Raw genomic sequence first — 15,275 nt, 5'->3', positions numbered from 1 at the left:
TAAATGCCTCCAGGGATGGTGACTCCACCACTTCCCCGGGCAGCCTGTGCCAATGTTTGACAACCCCTTCAGTGAAAATTTTTTTCCTAATATCCAATATAAACCTCCCCTGGTGCAACTTGAGGCTGTTTCCTCTTGTCCTATCACTTGTTACTTGGGTGAAGAAATGGACCCCCTCCTCGCTACACCCTCCTTTCAGGTAGTTGCAGAGAGCAATAAGGTCTCCCCTCAGCCTCCTTTTCTCCAGGCTGAACAACCCCAGTTCCCTCAGCCACTCCTCATGAGACTTGTGCTCTAGACTTCCCATCTGTGAGCGCTGGTGGGGCTGGGCATGGAGACCCATGCCTCTGATCTCCATGGGGGAGGCTCGTCAGCCCCTTTAATGCCCATGGCATTTTGGATAAGAGCAAGCCAGGCCTGGGGAAACCATTTCCCTGGCACTGGGCTGCTGTTTGGTGCAGAAAGCGGGGGTTTGCTGCCTGGCTGCTCCGACAAGTCATCAAGTCTTCCAATGCTCGCTATAGAGGTAGGCGAACTGGATTATTTCAGCAGGATGGGGACCCCAAACCCATCTGTGTAAAACCCACCTCTGGTCCCTACACACACATAACTCATCATGTAATTGTTCTGGTTTGAGGATAGTAACGCGTCCAGCACTGATGGCTGTGGGTGCCTACATCCAAGGTAGCCCCGCACCTCAGATGATGATATGTATTCTTCTGATTGATTTAATTACTATACTTTTATCAGTATTGTTTATTTTCAAAAGTGTCGTCTGCTCAGGAGGAGAGGTCTGAAAGCACTCGAGGGTTACCCGGGAGCACCTGCACCTTGGGTAGCTGCCAGGGTGCAGGGAATGTATGGCAATTTTATGTCACCCAGTAACTTCCCGAGGGGCGAATCTAAGAGAAGGCCTGCAACTACCGCTTCACTGGGCATAAAAACATTGTCCCACAGTTGTGCAGTTACAGTAACATCACTGGAGGGAATGAAAGTACTCGGGAAAGTTAGTCAGCCAGGTGAGCCAGCGCTGTGGGCTCGCACACCCTACAAGCTGTGTAAGAGCATGTCCAGGGGTGGTTGGGATGTGCCGCCTCTCTGTGCCAAGACCCCAAGTCCAAACTGCAAATCCTCCGCGGGAAGGAGAGAGGTTCGGCCGCTGAATGTCTCGGCCTCTCACCTGTCCATACTTCTCTTCCCTGGCCCTGATGCTACCTGGGGATGGAAAGGAAATACCTGCTGCATACCTGTCGGAAAGGAAAGAAATGTTTTCCACCACCCTGATGGGGAACCAGGACTGTGGTTTCTCCAAGATCATACCCCTCGATTGCTTTGGCAAGGTGCTATACCCAATGCTGCTGTGCCAGGGATTGATTTGGGTCCTTCATTCACCTCCTCCGAGTCCTCAGTGTTTTTCCTCCTGGAAATCCCCCGGGGCGAAGAGGGGAGGCCCCAGACAGGAGCCGAGACCCTCCATCCTCCCATGTACAGAGCACCTCCCTCCCAGGCCATGCGTTTGGCCCCGATGGCATAAATCGGCCCCGATGGCATAAATCAGCCCCTGGCAAAGCAGCAGGCGAGCAGTTCAGTGAAAGGCTGCAGGGACAGCAGTACCTTTATTACATTCCCCCAGCACAGCTGGAAAAAATAAGGAGCACAGACATGCTTTCAGGCACATAACCCCCAAGCTTAGCCCCGCATTCAGTCCTGTCTGTTGATTTAATAAGAGATATCAGCTTTCCCCACAGACCATGTCTCTTGTATAGCTTAAATCCTCCCGGTTAAAACACCGCCCCGGAGAATCAATCCAAGATGTTTTTGTCCCTTTGATCAGCACAGCAGGCAATAAGTCACTGACGGAAACGTGCTTCCCTTCTGTGGCTCAAACAGGCGACAGAAACGGTGAAAGACAACCCCCTCCCTATCCCGAACCGCCTGGCGAAAATCTTCCACTTCCTGGGCAAGCAGGAGACGGCCAAAGGGATATGCAATACGGCACCCACAGCTCAACCGACAGGCGCACTGCACCCTGGCAAGGGTAGGTCCCCATCAGGGCCAGCGCAGCGTACTGGTGTCCGAGGGGTGGGCAGGTCCCCTTCCCGCGGGGACCCGTCCTGCTCCTCCAGCCTCCCAGACAGCCATGGCGCTTCTCCCAGACAGATTTTGCATTGCTCATTTAATTACTCTGAGAAACACGTAGGGAGAAGTAATTGCCTGACAAAACCGGTGAAGGCTGGTCTGGGAGCAAAGCTGTTACCTGGCAGCCCTGGAAACCTGGGCCAGATCCTGGCTCTGGCACCGAGATGCTGAGGGACTTCCCCAGGTCCCTCCGGGCAACGTTTTACAAGACGCTGAGTCACCTCGCAGAACTGGCTCGACTATTTAATGACTTAAATGGCCCTAAATCACTCAGGAGCATAAAAAAATGTGCCCTTTAATCCCTTGATTTTGCCCGTTTCCAGCCTCCTGTAAACAGGAGTGCACATTAGTGAGTATTTCCCATTATAGAAGAATCATGACGATTTCTTCAAATCCCATTTTTAAATAAAATAAGGACTCATTCTTACTTCCGTATATTTAAACAGGATTATTTAACTCCTCATAAAATGAGGCTCAGTGAAGTGAAATCTCCTCCTCTAGTGGAGTACTTTAATATGTGCTTACAGCTGCTCTTCAGAGATGTTTAACTTCTTTTGAGCTTGAGGCAGGAGGCTGAAAAGTGGAGCGTGGAGGTGGTCAGCGGGTGCCAGGGGTGTCTGTCTGCCAGATTGGACTGGTGAAAGCTGATAGGAGACAAGAAAAAAGCTTTTGATTTCTCAGCCCTTCTTCAGGTGCACTCCTATGGCCAAGTGGTTCAACCTCTGAAGACGTTCGGGCATGCTGCCCCCACGTCTGAGCCTGGAAGGGGGCGCAGATGGGCTAGTTGCTGTCAAGGACCCCATGATCACCAGGAACAAAATTTACAGCCAAAGTCAACAGGATGAGCAGCATCTCAGGGGCTTGCACCACCTTTTCTGGTACTGCTAACCATGGGGTCACACTTTGGGGACTGGGGTGCCTGTGCTGGGCAAGCTGGCCTGGCTCTCTGGTATAGCGCAGCATGGCCAAGGAGCTGACCTGATGCATGCTAGTGGTTTGTGCTCATATCATTTCATCATCCATCCTGCAACTGGCTACTAAAACAAACCAATGAGTTTCCTCTGGTATCCAGACCCAGATGAAGACATATCTGCAAGATCTGGAACATGCCAAGATGGGACAGGGCCCGGTGCCTCACAGAAGAAAGCTCATGCATAATTAAAATGACTTCAAAAGGGTCCTCAAGATTTGTCCGTGCCTGAGGACAAACCTGGACATGGGCCAGGTGAGGATGGGCACATCATAACCCTGAGATCTCAGGGAGCTCCTGGCGGCATCCCTGGGTTTTCATTAACTCTCAGCCCTAAAGTTAGACCGCAAAGACTGAGGGGCCTGGCCCTCAGCCACCTGGCCCTCCTGTTGGGCTGTTCCAGTTAGGTGCGAGGGAGATGGTGAGGTGCAGCAGACCTGAAGGCAGGAACAGGGAACGGTGGGATTGCTATGGTTAACATCAGCTTTAGCCGGGAGAGAATTCAGAGAGCTTGAGGGAGTGAAGAGCCACCAGAGACGTTAGACACAAGGATGGGAGCAGGAAACCACCCCTGCATGTAGACTATGGAGATGGTGCTGAGAGCAGGTCAGCCACACTCTGTTACTCCTCTCCCCAGATCCCAATGGGGAATGTCATCCTTGGACGTGGCTGTTGGTCTCTCTTTTATCCTAACAGCCCCAATTTGTCCTGCCCATCCCCAGCCCTTTAGTATTTTTTGCTATTGCATGAGCGTGGACACCATGCAAGTACTGTTCCTGGTGGACAAAACTCCAGGACAAAGCCATGGAGTTTGACCTGGGCGATACCATACCCGAATTGCAGCTCTTCAGGGGCAAATGCCTGTGGCTTAAAAGCCAGGAAACACTTGCCATCGAGTGCTTCAAGTGGGCCATCGAACTGGATGATGCGGGCTTCACCAACAGCTTGCAGTGCCTCTGGGAGACACTGCTTCTGCTTTTTGGCCAGAAGAAGCTGCAGAAGGAAATGGTGATGCAGGAGGTGGAGCAGTGGGTTAATAAAGTTGAGGAGAAATTCCCCCAGCAGCACCTGAGCAGGAGCTGAGGGCTGTCTGCTGCAACCGCTCCCCGGAGGTGACCAGGCCAAAGCCAAGGTCACATGGGGGAGGACAGCGCTGGTGAAGCTGCTGTTGGGGATGACGAAGGTCGATTTTTCCAAGGGCGGGCTGAAGGAGCAGCCACTGTCCCCCTGAGTCGTGGGGGTGGCAGCAGGCTCTGCAGAGTGCCTGTCTCTTTTGCAAGTTGTCTGAACCTTCACAGCTTTCTCAAACCTTGTTAATTAAAAAAGCAATAGCCAAATCCCTTGTGGCGTTAGCCCTGTAACAGCCCCGTTCCCGCTCCACTGTCCCTGGGACCGGTGGCCATCCACCACCCAGCTGCCTGCTGAGGTCCCTCCGAGCCTCCAGCTCCCGCCGTGGGCCGGCGGCAGAGAGCCTGGGGAGTGTGTGTGTCCCTCAGCCATGTCCCCAGACCCAGGGCGGCGGAGCATTAACTGACTTCTGCTGCCGGCCGCGCTCTCCCCCCGGCAGATGGCGCCCGGCGCCCCGCCGCCGCCATGCCGGCGGAACCATAGAGTTCAGGCCTCCTCCGCCCGCACCGTCAACTTCCGACTTCCGGCCGGCTGCGGGCGAGGTTCCCCTCCACGTGATAGGGTATTGCGGTTCTCCATTGGTCGCGGCGGCGGGGCGACACGCGGAGGGGTTGCGAAGGGGGGCGCGCGCGCGCGCCGGCGGCCATGTTGATGTGCAGGTGTGAGGGCGGCGCCGCCATGGCGGGCCTGCTGAGGAGATGGCGGCTCCCGGCGTTGGGCGCACGGCGGCGCAGCAGCGGGCCTCGGCACGGCGGCCCGGGCAGGGTCAGGCGGCTGCTGCTCTCGCAGCTCTTCCAGCCCCTCAACCTGCAGGCGGGCGGCGAGGCGGGGTGGGAGGGCAGGGCCGGAGAGCCCCTCTGCCGGAGTCAGAAGCTGATGCTGCAAGGGGGGTTGATCCACCCCTCCAGCCCCGGCTGCTACTACTACTTGCCGCCCACCGTCCGCGCCATGGAGAAGCTCGTCAGGGTGATAGATGAGGAGATGCAGGCAGCGGGGGGGCAGAAGCTGAATATGCCCAGCCTGAGCTCGGCGGAGCTGTGGCGTGCCAGCGGCCGCTGGGAGCAGATGGGGACGGAGCTCTTCCGGCTGGCGGACCGACACGGCAAGGACTACTGCCTGGGCCCCACGCATGAGGAGGCAGTGACGGAGCTGGTGGCTGCTCACAGCAACCTGTCCTACAAGCAGCTCCCGCTGCGCCTTTACCAGGTGACCAGGAAGTTTCGGGATGAGCCCAAGCCCCGCTTCGGCTTGCTGCGCAGCCGGGAGTTTTACATGAAGGACATGTACACTTTTGACGCCTCTGAAGAGGCGGCTCGGCAGACCTACGACCTGGTGTGTGACGCCTACTGCAGCCTCTTCAACCGGCTGGGCCTTCCCTTTGTCAAAGTGCGGGCAGCCACAGGCAACATTGGTGGCACTGTGTCCCATGAGTTCCAGCTCCCAGCAGATGTCGGCGAGGACAGGCTGATGCTGTGCCCTGATGGACATTTTGCAGCCAATGTGGAAACATTAAATGGGGAACAAACATCTTGCCCCACATGCCGGAAAAAACTCACTCGGACCAGAGGGATCGAAGTGGGGCACACATTTTATTTGGGGACCAAGTACTCCTCCATCTCCAACGCTGTCTTCCTCTCCCCTGAGAACAAACCCCAGCTGGCAGAAATGGGTTGCTATGGCCTGGGTGTGACTCGCATCCTGGCGGCCTCCATCGAGGTGCTGTCTACGGAGGACAGCATCCGTTGGCCAAGCCTCATCGCGCCCTACCAGGTCTGCTTCATTCCCCCCAAGAGAGGCAGCAAGGAGGAGGAGGGAGCCACGCTGCTGGAGCGGGTGTACGATGACCTCGCTGAAGCACTGCCTCACCTTGCTGGTGATTTGGTGCTGGATGACAGGGCACAGCTGACCATTGGCAAAAGGCTAAAGGACGCCAACAGGCTGGGTTATCCCTACGTGGTCATAGCGGGGAAGAGGGTTTGCGAGGACCCCCCGGTCTTCGAGGTTTGGAATCAGAACGCTGGCGAGGTTTTGTTCCTCACCAAGGAAGGTGTCACTGAGTTGATGAGTAAAGTGCAAGTCCCTTAAACTCCTCGTCTCTGCATTTCTCATCTTTGCTGCACTAAGTTTGTCTGAACAGCACCGGTTCCTTTTCAAGGATGTGCAGGTTGTTGGCAATGGCTCTGAGTGAGCAGAGCCGAATCAAGCTCACACCAGAGCTGGCCATGGCATCTTGCAACCGCACCGGGTGCTGGGGCTGAGCTGGGGTCAGCCCACCTTCCCCTGTGGAGCTGGGGGCATTTCTCCCTCTGGCTGCTGGCCCCAGTGAGCTGCTTTTACCAGCGTGTGTAGCTTCCTGCAGCTGTGGGAGCGCTGGCGGGGTCAGCCCCTCGCTGCCTGGCCGTGGCAGACAGGCTGGCGACGGCCTCTGTCGAGTGCAGGCAACAGCTGAGGCTGCAGGAGTGGGGATGGGAGAGCTTTCCCTCACTCTTCTCAGGTGCTGAGTTCTCAGCATGAGGGATTTTAAGAGGGAGAGAAAGGAAGGTGCCTTTCCTCCGTTGGTGTCTTCTCTGTGGAGACACCCACGTTCCGTGAAGGTGAAGTCTGCTAACCTTAATTAAAGCAAAATTATGAATTCTAGAGCCTTGTTCACCTTAAAAAATGCCATAGCGCTGCAAATCTGCAGGAATTAAGGTGAAGAATGGTGCCGGGCATCCACATCCCGGTCCTGCAGGTCAGTCCAGCTGGTGGGATGCATGGATGTGCCAGGCTTGGGTGGTGACAGTGTGGTTTTGGGCATGCGGCCTCAGAGCGGTGGAAAATCTTTGCAAAAAAAATTAACAAGGAAACATGAAATCTGAGGACCTGCAAAACCTGGGGGTAAAAATGTCCGGGCTGTGTTGTTGTCTACAGGCTGTAAGTAACCCTGTCCTGCAGGGTGGTGACACCCCACCTGTACATGCCCGCTATAGTGTGGTGCTCACCTTGCCGAGGTTCTCATGAGGAACCGCCTGCTGCCATCCCAGCAGCACTGACTGGTGCCATCACCCCACCAGCCTCCCCTGGACAGGGAGAGGCACCTTGCCCCGTGCTGCAACCCCTGGGTCTGACACCTATAGACACCACAAGCAACAGCAGTGCCGTTGTCCTGTAGGGCTTTGTGGTAGACCTGCGTGCTCCCGGACGTGAGGAGGTCACCTAGGCCGCCTTCTCCCTGGCACAGGCAGGATCAGCTCCATCTTCCCCCTGGGAGATGCCTAAACCTGCTGCTGAAAGTGGGCCTGGGGGCGCTGGGGCTGAAGGCGCTGAGGCTGGGACTGGGGCCTGGGCTGGGGTCGGGCCTGAGCACTCGGGGCCGGGGCTGAGGGCGCTGGGGCCGGGGTTGAGGCCCTGCGACCTGGGCTGAGGCTGGGGTCGGGCCTGAGGCCCTGCGACCTGGGCTGAGGCTGGGGTCGGGCCTGAGCGCTCGGCGCCGGGGCTGAGGCGCTGGGGCCGGGGCTGAGGCTGGAGCCGGGCCTGAGGCGCTGGGGCCTGGGCTGAGCGCTCGGGGCAGGGGCTGAGGCCTTGCGACCTGGGCTGAGGCTGGGGCCGGGCCTGAGGGCGCGGGGGCCGGGCCTGAGGCGGGGGGCGGTGCGGAGCGGCAGCATGGCGGAGGCCGGCTCGGGCGGCGGCGCGGCGCGGTACCGGGGCGCTCTCCACCCCGATACCTGGGAGGAGGTGAGGCGGCGGGGCCGGTGGTGGGGGTGCGGGGGGTCCGAGCAGGGCCGGACCGGACTGAGGGCCGGTGTGTGTCCGCCCGCAGGAGCTGGAGGCCATCCCCATGTTCATGAAGCAGTGCCCGGCCGAGATCGACGCGTCGCGGCAGCCCGAGCTGGCCTGTCTGCAGTCCCTCCTCTTCGACGAGGAGCAGGGCCCCGCAGGTGGGCAACCGGGGATGGGGATGGGGGATCTGCAGGGATGGGGGAGAGGGCTTGGGCTGCCCATGGGGCGCTGGGGAGCTGCACCCCCCCTCAGGCCCTGTGTGGCCCCCCCTCCATCCCCTGCAGAGCTGGCCAGGATGTACAAAAACGAAGGGAACGAGTACTTCAGGGAGAAGGACTATAGGAGGGCTGTCATCGCCTACACCGAGGGACTGAAAAAGAAATGCGAGGACCCAGAGCTGAACGCCGTGCTGCACACCAACCGAGGGGCCGCGCAGTTTTACCTGGGTAAGGAGACATGCGCCGTTCTTCCTCTGACAGGGCTGAGAAGGGGGCTGTCACCTGTCTGAGGGATTCCTGTCCTTTCAGTTCTTGCTTTTAGTTTGCTTTTTCTTGCTCCACTTGTCTCACGGCAATTGTAGAAACAGCAAATTGCAGAGTCTCCGCATAACTTCTTTTGTCGCCTTCGGATCTGGTTGGGTTTTAAATATAAATGAAAGGTTCTGAGCAGTGTTGCTTGCTTTATAGGTAACTACCGTTCTGCTCTCAATGATGCCACCCAAGCAAAAAAGCTAAAGCCCACCCATCTTAAAGCGATCATAAGAGGTAAGAGTTAAAGCACCTGTTACTGCATGAAGCACAAGGAACGTCCTTTCAAAACAGCTTTGCACATGTTAGTTTTACTTGTTATGCTGTTATTGTTACAAGCTCGGGAACAGACTGTTGGTGGATGTTGTTTTGTTTCGCTGCACGTTTCTGTGTGTTAAATAACAGTGTTTCTAAACCTGAAATTATTGTTGAGTGTGCAGTCATACTTTGTTTCAGGACAGCATTCATTTCAGAAAATTAAAGCAGTTCATGTACCAGATCTCTTCTCTTGTTTTATTATTACTGTTTCTTCCCAAAACAGAGCTCTGCGTTTTGCTTTGGATTTTTAGTCAAAACACTATTTTTTTGCTCTTTGCTTTTCAGTTCTGTGTCTGTCCAAGGGGCATTGGATCTGTTTCTGTAGAGCACAGCATAGCTTTTTCTGTTTTCCACGATACTAGTTTTGGGGTTTTTTTGCTTTGGTTTGGTTTGGTTTGGTTTGTTTTTTTTTTTCCCCAGCCTTTCTCACTCCATGGAAGTGGGCACTTTATTTTTCCTTATGAGAGAAATACCAAAATGTTAATTGGAATGATAAAATTTTGCTTGTAACAGACACTTCTAGCATCATTCTGCTGATTTCTCTGAGTAGGTGAGCAAATGATACAAGAATTGCTGGAATATTTTTAGATTTTCTTCTCAGCTGACCTGCTGGAAGTCTGCGATTGAATGTGACCCTGCAAGACAATAGCATGTGCTGCTGCATACGCCTCTTGAAAGCACTGGGGCTAATGCTGTCTTTATAACCACCACTTTGTGTAGTAGCTGTATTCTGATACTAGAAACCTAAAATCTTAATCCTTCCAGGAGCTCTCTGTCACATGGAGCTAAAGAATTTCTCTGAAGCAATAGCATGGTGTGAGGAGGGCTTGCGAATAGATTCAAAAGAGAAAAAGCTTGTGGAAATGAGAGCTAAAGCTGACAAATTAAAGGTAAATATTAAGGCAGTCTAGCATCTACAACGCTTGCTGCCTGCTTTGTGTCAAGAAGTACTTTGGGATCCTTGGTTGAAGAGTGCTCTGTACAAGATTCTGTGTAGTATAATATCCCCAAACAGAATCAAGTGGTGGTTCCATGTAGTGTGTGTTGTTGAGAAGTGTAGGGGAAAGAGCTGGAGGGGACCCTTCTGGAGATATGAACTGATTTCTCCACTCATTGGCAGGGTAGAGCGGTGCTGAGCATTGACATGCTGTGTGTGACCATGGTACAACCTTTTCTTACATGTAGCGAGCTGAGGAGCGGGATGCAAGGAAAGCAAAGGTGATGGAGAAGAAAGAGCAGTGTCAAAAGGAAATTTTGCTTGCAGCAATAAAGGTGGGTCAGTGATGGGGTTTTGTTTTGTTTTAAGAGCTCTCTTGTTTGTCTCTAAGAGGTTGTTCTCGCATGGAGGCTTTTGAGGGCTAGACCCCAAAAATTGGGTTAAAACCATGATTCTCCTGATCTGCATGACTCTAGCTGCAGCTCCCAGGTTTCTGTATTTTAGGTGATATCTAATGCAAAATACAAACCCAGTGTTAGGAGGTAGACCAAGCATCCAAGAGAGCACTCTGGCTGCTGAGCTGTAGCACCACACTGGCCCAATCAACCTTGCTTTCTTTGCTGATGGTGGGTATTACTTCAGCAGAAGGATAGAAGATAACCATACAGTAGGGTGGAGGAGAGAATCCATCCCGGATCTTTTCATTCCTCGGCAATTGTTTGATCTATGTTAAAATATTTTGGGCTGTTACGTAAACTCTGGTCTCCTCTTCTGCAGTTGTCTTTCTAAAGAAAGAGTGAACTTTCTTCAGTTCTCTGAAAGAGCAGATGTTCTCAGGAGCTGGTGCACATAGTTGCACTCTGAAGTTACACCTGCTAGATCCCAAAGAACAGGATTTCAGATGCATCCCTTTCCCCACATTTTCTCAGGCTCTTCTCTCAGTGTGCAGGCTTCTCTGGATTCCCACCTCTCCTCATCTGTTTTATGAGGAGTCTGGGGGTCTGGCTGAGGCTTTGGATTCTGCTGGGAAGACCAGTCACCCGAGTGTGATACTGTAGGAAGGCTTTTGATGGCATGTTTAAGAGCTGACTCTCTAATAAAAATGACACAATTTGTCCTTTTACTGACTGCTATTTTTTCGCTCTTATTCTCCCCACCATACCTATTTGGGTTTTGGTTGGGGTTTGTATTTTTTTTCCTTCTGCACCTCCAGGAAAGAAATATCAAGCTGGTTCTTGAGCCTTCTAATGAAGAAGAGGAAATATCAGATGGCCTGGCTGAGTTATCCTTAGATGGGTTCCACTCTGACAATGCCACGGGGGCAAAGGTGCACTTAGATGCTGATGGCAACCTAAACTGGCCTGTCCTCTTTCTGTACCCTGAGCACGAGCAGACAGACTTCATTGCGGCTTTTCATGAGAACTCCAGGTAAATGCACCGTCAGCAGCGTTCGTGCATAAAGGAGATGTTTGAGTAGATGAGAACAGACAGCAAGTGAAACACTGCCATGCTAATGAAGTAGCTCCAGATTTCTAATCTCATATCTGACCCTGCTTTTGAGCAGGAGGTTGCACTAGATGGTGTCCTGAGGTCCTTTCCAACCTGAATTATTCTATGATTTACGAATGCCGCTTTAAAATATGAGGGCCAAAAATCTCGACGTTGCCTAAATTTATAGCGCAGAGAAACATGTCATGTTTAGCCAGTGTGATTAAAGGGGCTTGCAGCAAAAGCTTAGACCAGTGGCCAGTAATACCAGTGACCCATCCTCATGCATGGATTTTAGAGGTCCATTGAGGTGCTGTTTTGAAGCCCTCCAAATATGGGGTCTCGGAAGGAAGATTAAACTTAAAAATTATAAAAAGCGTCCAAAAGGGACCTCTCGTAACCACTGGTGACCCCATAGTTTCCATTAGGGCTTACAGCAGGCCTGACTGAAATGCCACAGACCTTTCAGACTATAAGCAAAGGACTGACAAGGTGGGAATTCCACTTTTCTTGATGTTAACTTCACAATTTGTGATCTTGCAATGTTAAACAAACTTGGAATTTTTAACTTTTTTTTTTTTGGGGGGGAGATATGTATTCCTCAGATCTACTAAGTTTAGGACTTAAAATTATAGTGCAGGTACATTAGTAAACTTGTGATTCTTACACGGTCGTGTTCACTACGCCTTTTTATGACCAAAGGAAGTGAAAATGGTTCTTAGAACAAATTGTCGAAGCTGAACGCTTCATCTAAGCTAAGCAAGTGTATTTTGGCTTTTAGGTTTATTGATCATTTAATGGTGATGTTTGCTGAGTTACCTCCTTGGGATTTAGAAAGAAAATACCTTCCCAGCAATCTTGAGGTGAGAAGTTTGACTTTCCTTCTCTTTCAGGGTTGTTGTGTTGTGGGTAGTTTTTTTTTTTCTGGAGTAAGATTGAGCATCTTTGAGTGTATGAAAGCCATGGCATTGTTACCTGTTTACCGTACACAGATATGAAATAAGGATTTGGAGAGCCACATTCATTTATTAACACAAACATTTTCCAGATGTGCTGACGTGGACACAGAACTCGTTAATGAAAAGAAAAGTTCTTTTGTCTTCCACTTACACTGTATTTGATACAAAGTTTTTATAGTTACTGCTTAGATTCCCATCTTTGTTATGATAATTAAGATTTAGGCCATCAAGCTGGTAGGCTGCTGGATTTTTAACCACATTGATGTGAAGTTGCTCAATACAAATGAGAAAATACTAAAAAAAAAAAAGAAATTTTCATTTCTAACTGGTGGTGCTTAAACGCTTAATCCCATCAAGACAGTATATGTCTATTGAGACTTTACCGCATGCAAAATGTGAGTTGGTTGTGGCTACGGCAGGTTTGGAGAGTTTTTCAGAAATTGTACGTAGAAGAATACAGATGTTTCTCTTTCATTTTCCACTTGAGTGTCACATGTGCCGGGCAACAGCACAGCCCTTAGTGCAGTGAGCAGGCAGGTCCAAAAGGACAGTGGCTGTGTACTTTACCAGCTTAAAACCTGGGATTGTAGCTCTGTATGTGTGTCCAGTCCAAGGCACGGTTGCTGGATTTGAATCTCGATTAAACCTACTCTGTTTTATTCAAATATCTTTAAACCTACTTGGTTTAGCTCATACCATTGCTGCATTTGACCTGTTAAAAAGTGTCCCACAGATTTGGATTGTTTCTCTGTAAAGCACAGGAACAGTCAGTGTATTTTGCCTTCCTGCTGCCACTGCCATAAGAAACTAAGCTGGTTTATATGGGGAAGACTTGGAATTTACAGAAAACGGTTTCTACATTGCTGAAGTTTGCATCCGACACAGGCGGTTCAAGCTACAGAAGTCTGATAAACCTCTAGTAGATATATGGTGTGCTGTTACTGGACTTCTGACAGCTTAGTAGTTTGCCTTCATGTATCTTAAGTGCTTAATAACCCTCCCAAATTTTTTCAGCTCTATTTTGAAGATGAAGAAAGAGCAGAAATGTATGAGCTGAACCCAGAACACACGTTGCTACAAGTGCTGCAGCACCAAAGGTGAGGCCGTACCTGTTCATGTCCAGAGAGAGCACGAAGGCAAAAAGCTTTGGGCTTTAAGCACAGTTTGTTCTCTGATTTAATAGTTCTAACTCTCCGACTTTAATTGTCCTAACTCTTCTCTGATTTCATAGTCCTAACTCTTGAAGGTGTAAAGCAGCGGGACTGCATGGACTTCGTGCCTGGCTTTAGCGACTCACATATTTATTCCTTTTCCCCCAAAAAGAAATTAATTACTCTTTCCAGGACTGGATGGAGTTGGTAAGGGAGGTTGGGCTACGCACAAGCAGCAGCACAAAAGGGTTGTTTCAGATCCCAACTACACAGTGCTACTTTAAAAAAAGCGCAGCAGCATATAAAGAGGGCATGTTGAAGGTTAACAATGCTCTCACTGTTAATGATGCTGCGTGAGCAGCCCCCAACACAGCATGCAGCACAGTTCTGTTCTGAAACTGACTTTAAAGTGTTGTGCAGTTATTTAGAGAGAAGAATTTGCTGTTTGTGAAGCCAAAAAGTTACTGTAAAGCCTGTGCTGTTAACTTGCACCGTCTTGTAGCTAGCCGGAGAAAGCCTGCTGCACAGCGCCGGTGGCTTGGTGTGTCACAGTGGGAGCAGAGCTCTGGGTCCGCTGCTGCGGGCTGTGTCTGAACTGTCACTCCATAAAACTCAGCAGCGAGCATAAATCCTCAGATTTCAGGCTGTAGGGGCAGTTGCAAAAGAAACCTCCTTCCAGAGGGAGAATAACAGCTGTTTTAATTAGCTGTTGGGAGAAGAGTTGATTTATAAAACATTCCTCCTCAGATGTGTGTAGCTCTGGCTACGAAAGGCTCTGCTAATCAGCAAAAAGCTTGTCATTGGCCTTGGGGACGTCGGTCTTTATTGAGCTGGGCAGAAGTCACTCGCTTTGCGTGACACTTGGCCAGCTACAAGGAAGCCAAAGGACTCCTTTTAATCTTTGCAGGTATTTTGTAAAGGCCGGGACTCCGACAGTTTTGGCATTTGTAAAGCGTTCTCCTTTCACTAAGAAATACTTCTCTGGCAAGAAGGTGCATCGACTATAACGAGCAAGAATGAAATGAGGAATCCTGTGCAAGAGTCTGCTGTTTGTTATCCCAGCTACAGACTGCAAACTTCTGCCTGAACACAAAAATACCCGGCACACTTCAGGGGAAAAATAATCTTGGCACACAGGGAAACTTCCAGGAAAGCAGCACGGGAGAATGAAGGGCTTACAAGAGGGGATTATTTGTTTAAAAAGAATTCCAGCTGGCTTGCAGAAGGTCTCTTCTATGATAGGCTGCATGTGGTTTTGAAATAAACCTGAAACAGTGCCAAACACTGGCTGCAGTTGAAGCAACGGCAGCTGGGAATGTACTTACTTACCTGTGAAAAATCACCGATTTCCTTGGAGGTGGGCTGTAGTTGCCGGGGTTTAACAGCAGCAGTCTGGGGAGATACCTGCCTGTTGCGGCAGGATGGATGCAGACAGATTCCTGCCTGGAATTAAGCAGCTGCTGCTTTTTCACCGCTTGGCTCTGCTGCTGGCCCGGGTAAAGCAGAGCTCTTTGTTCGGAGCAGTGTGTTTTACTGTCCCTTTCGCTGCCTTACTGATTGTGTTATAGAACCTGGAAATAAACATGTCTATTTTAAGTAGACTGACTTCTGCCTAATAAATGAGACAATAATTCTTCTCACCTCATGAAATGCTACAACAGAATGTCAGTCATTCTAAACCCAAACATAACAACCTTATCCATTACACTAACTAGTAAAGCGAACGTACAGGGTCTTCTGTGCTTGTGTTTTAGCTTCAGCATTTAATTAAGAGTAATTCTAAATCTCTCATTTCTTTCTCTTCTGCAGTCTCTCTGTGATTGCAGAAATACACTGCGGTTTTAGACGTGTTTAGTGCATGGGGCATTAAAAAGCTGTTCAGCCATAAACGCTTCTACT

The 15,275-nt window shown here is 50.9% G+C and overlaps 3 protein-coding genes across 3 annotated transcripts; all 3 read left to right on the top strand.

Moving 5' to 3' along the window:
* Window positions 1–1,208: 1,208 nt before the first annotated feature.
* On the top strand, window positions 1,209–4,192 carry TTC22 (tetratricopeptide repeat domain 22; the record flags this gene model as incomplete). The annotated part of the gene is made up of 4 exons (XM_082484068.1): window positions 1,209–1,340; window positions 1,891–2,038; window positions 2,463–2,488; window positions 3,905–4,192. 4 exons carry the CDS (start codon window positions 1,209–1,211, stop codon window positions 4,190–4,192), a joined length of 594 nt encoding a protein of 197 aa, XP_082340194.1.
* Window positions 4,193–4,915: 723 nt separating this feature from the next.
* Window positions 4,916–6,322, top strand: PARS2 (prolyl-tRNA synthetase 2, mitochondrial; the record flags this gene model as incomplete). Its single annotated transcript, XM_082484298.1, has 1 exon — window positions 4,916–6,322. One exon carries the CDS (start codon window positions 4,916–4,918, stop codon window positions 6,320–6,322), a length of 1,407 nt encoding a protein of 468 aa, XP_082340424.1.
* Window positions 6,323–7,877: 1,555 nt separating this feature from the next.
* On the top strand, window positions 7,878–14,983 carry TTC4 (tetratricopeptide repeat domain 4). The gene is made up of 10 exons (XM_082484224.1): window positions 7,878–7,951; window positions 8,037–8,154; window positions 8,281–8,442; window positions 8,683–8,760; window positions 9,607–9,731; window positions 10,027–10,113; window positions 10,992–11,206; window positions 12,048–12,129; window positions 13,240–13,322; window positions 14,284–14,983. Exons 1-10 carry the CDS (start codon window positions 7,880–7,882, stop codon window positions 14,381–14,383), a joined length of 1,122 nt encoding a protein of 373 aa, XP_082340350.1. The 5' UTR covers window positions 7,878–7,879; the 3' UTR covers window positions 14,384–14,983.
* The last annotated feature ends 292 nt before the right edge of the window (window positions 14,984–15,275 follow it).

The sequence above is a fragment of the Vanellus vanellus genome, assembly GCF_965231255.1.
Source record: "Vanellus vanellus genome assembly, chromosome: 5".
NCBI lineage: Eukaryota > Metazoa > Chordata > Aves > Charadriiformes > Charadriidae > Vanellus > Vanellus vanellus.
This window is presented reverse-complemented; position numbering and strand designations above follow the sequence as displayed.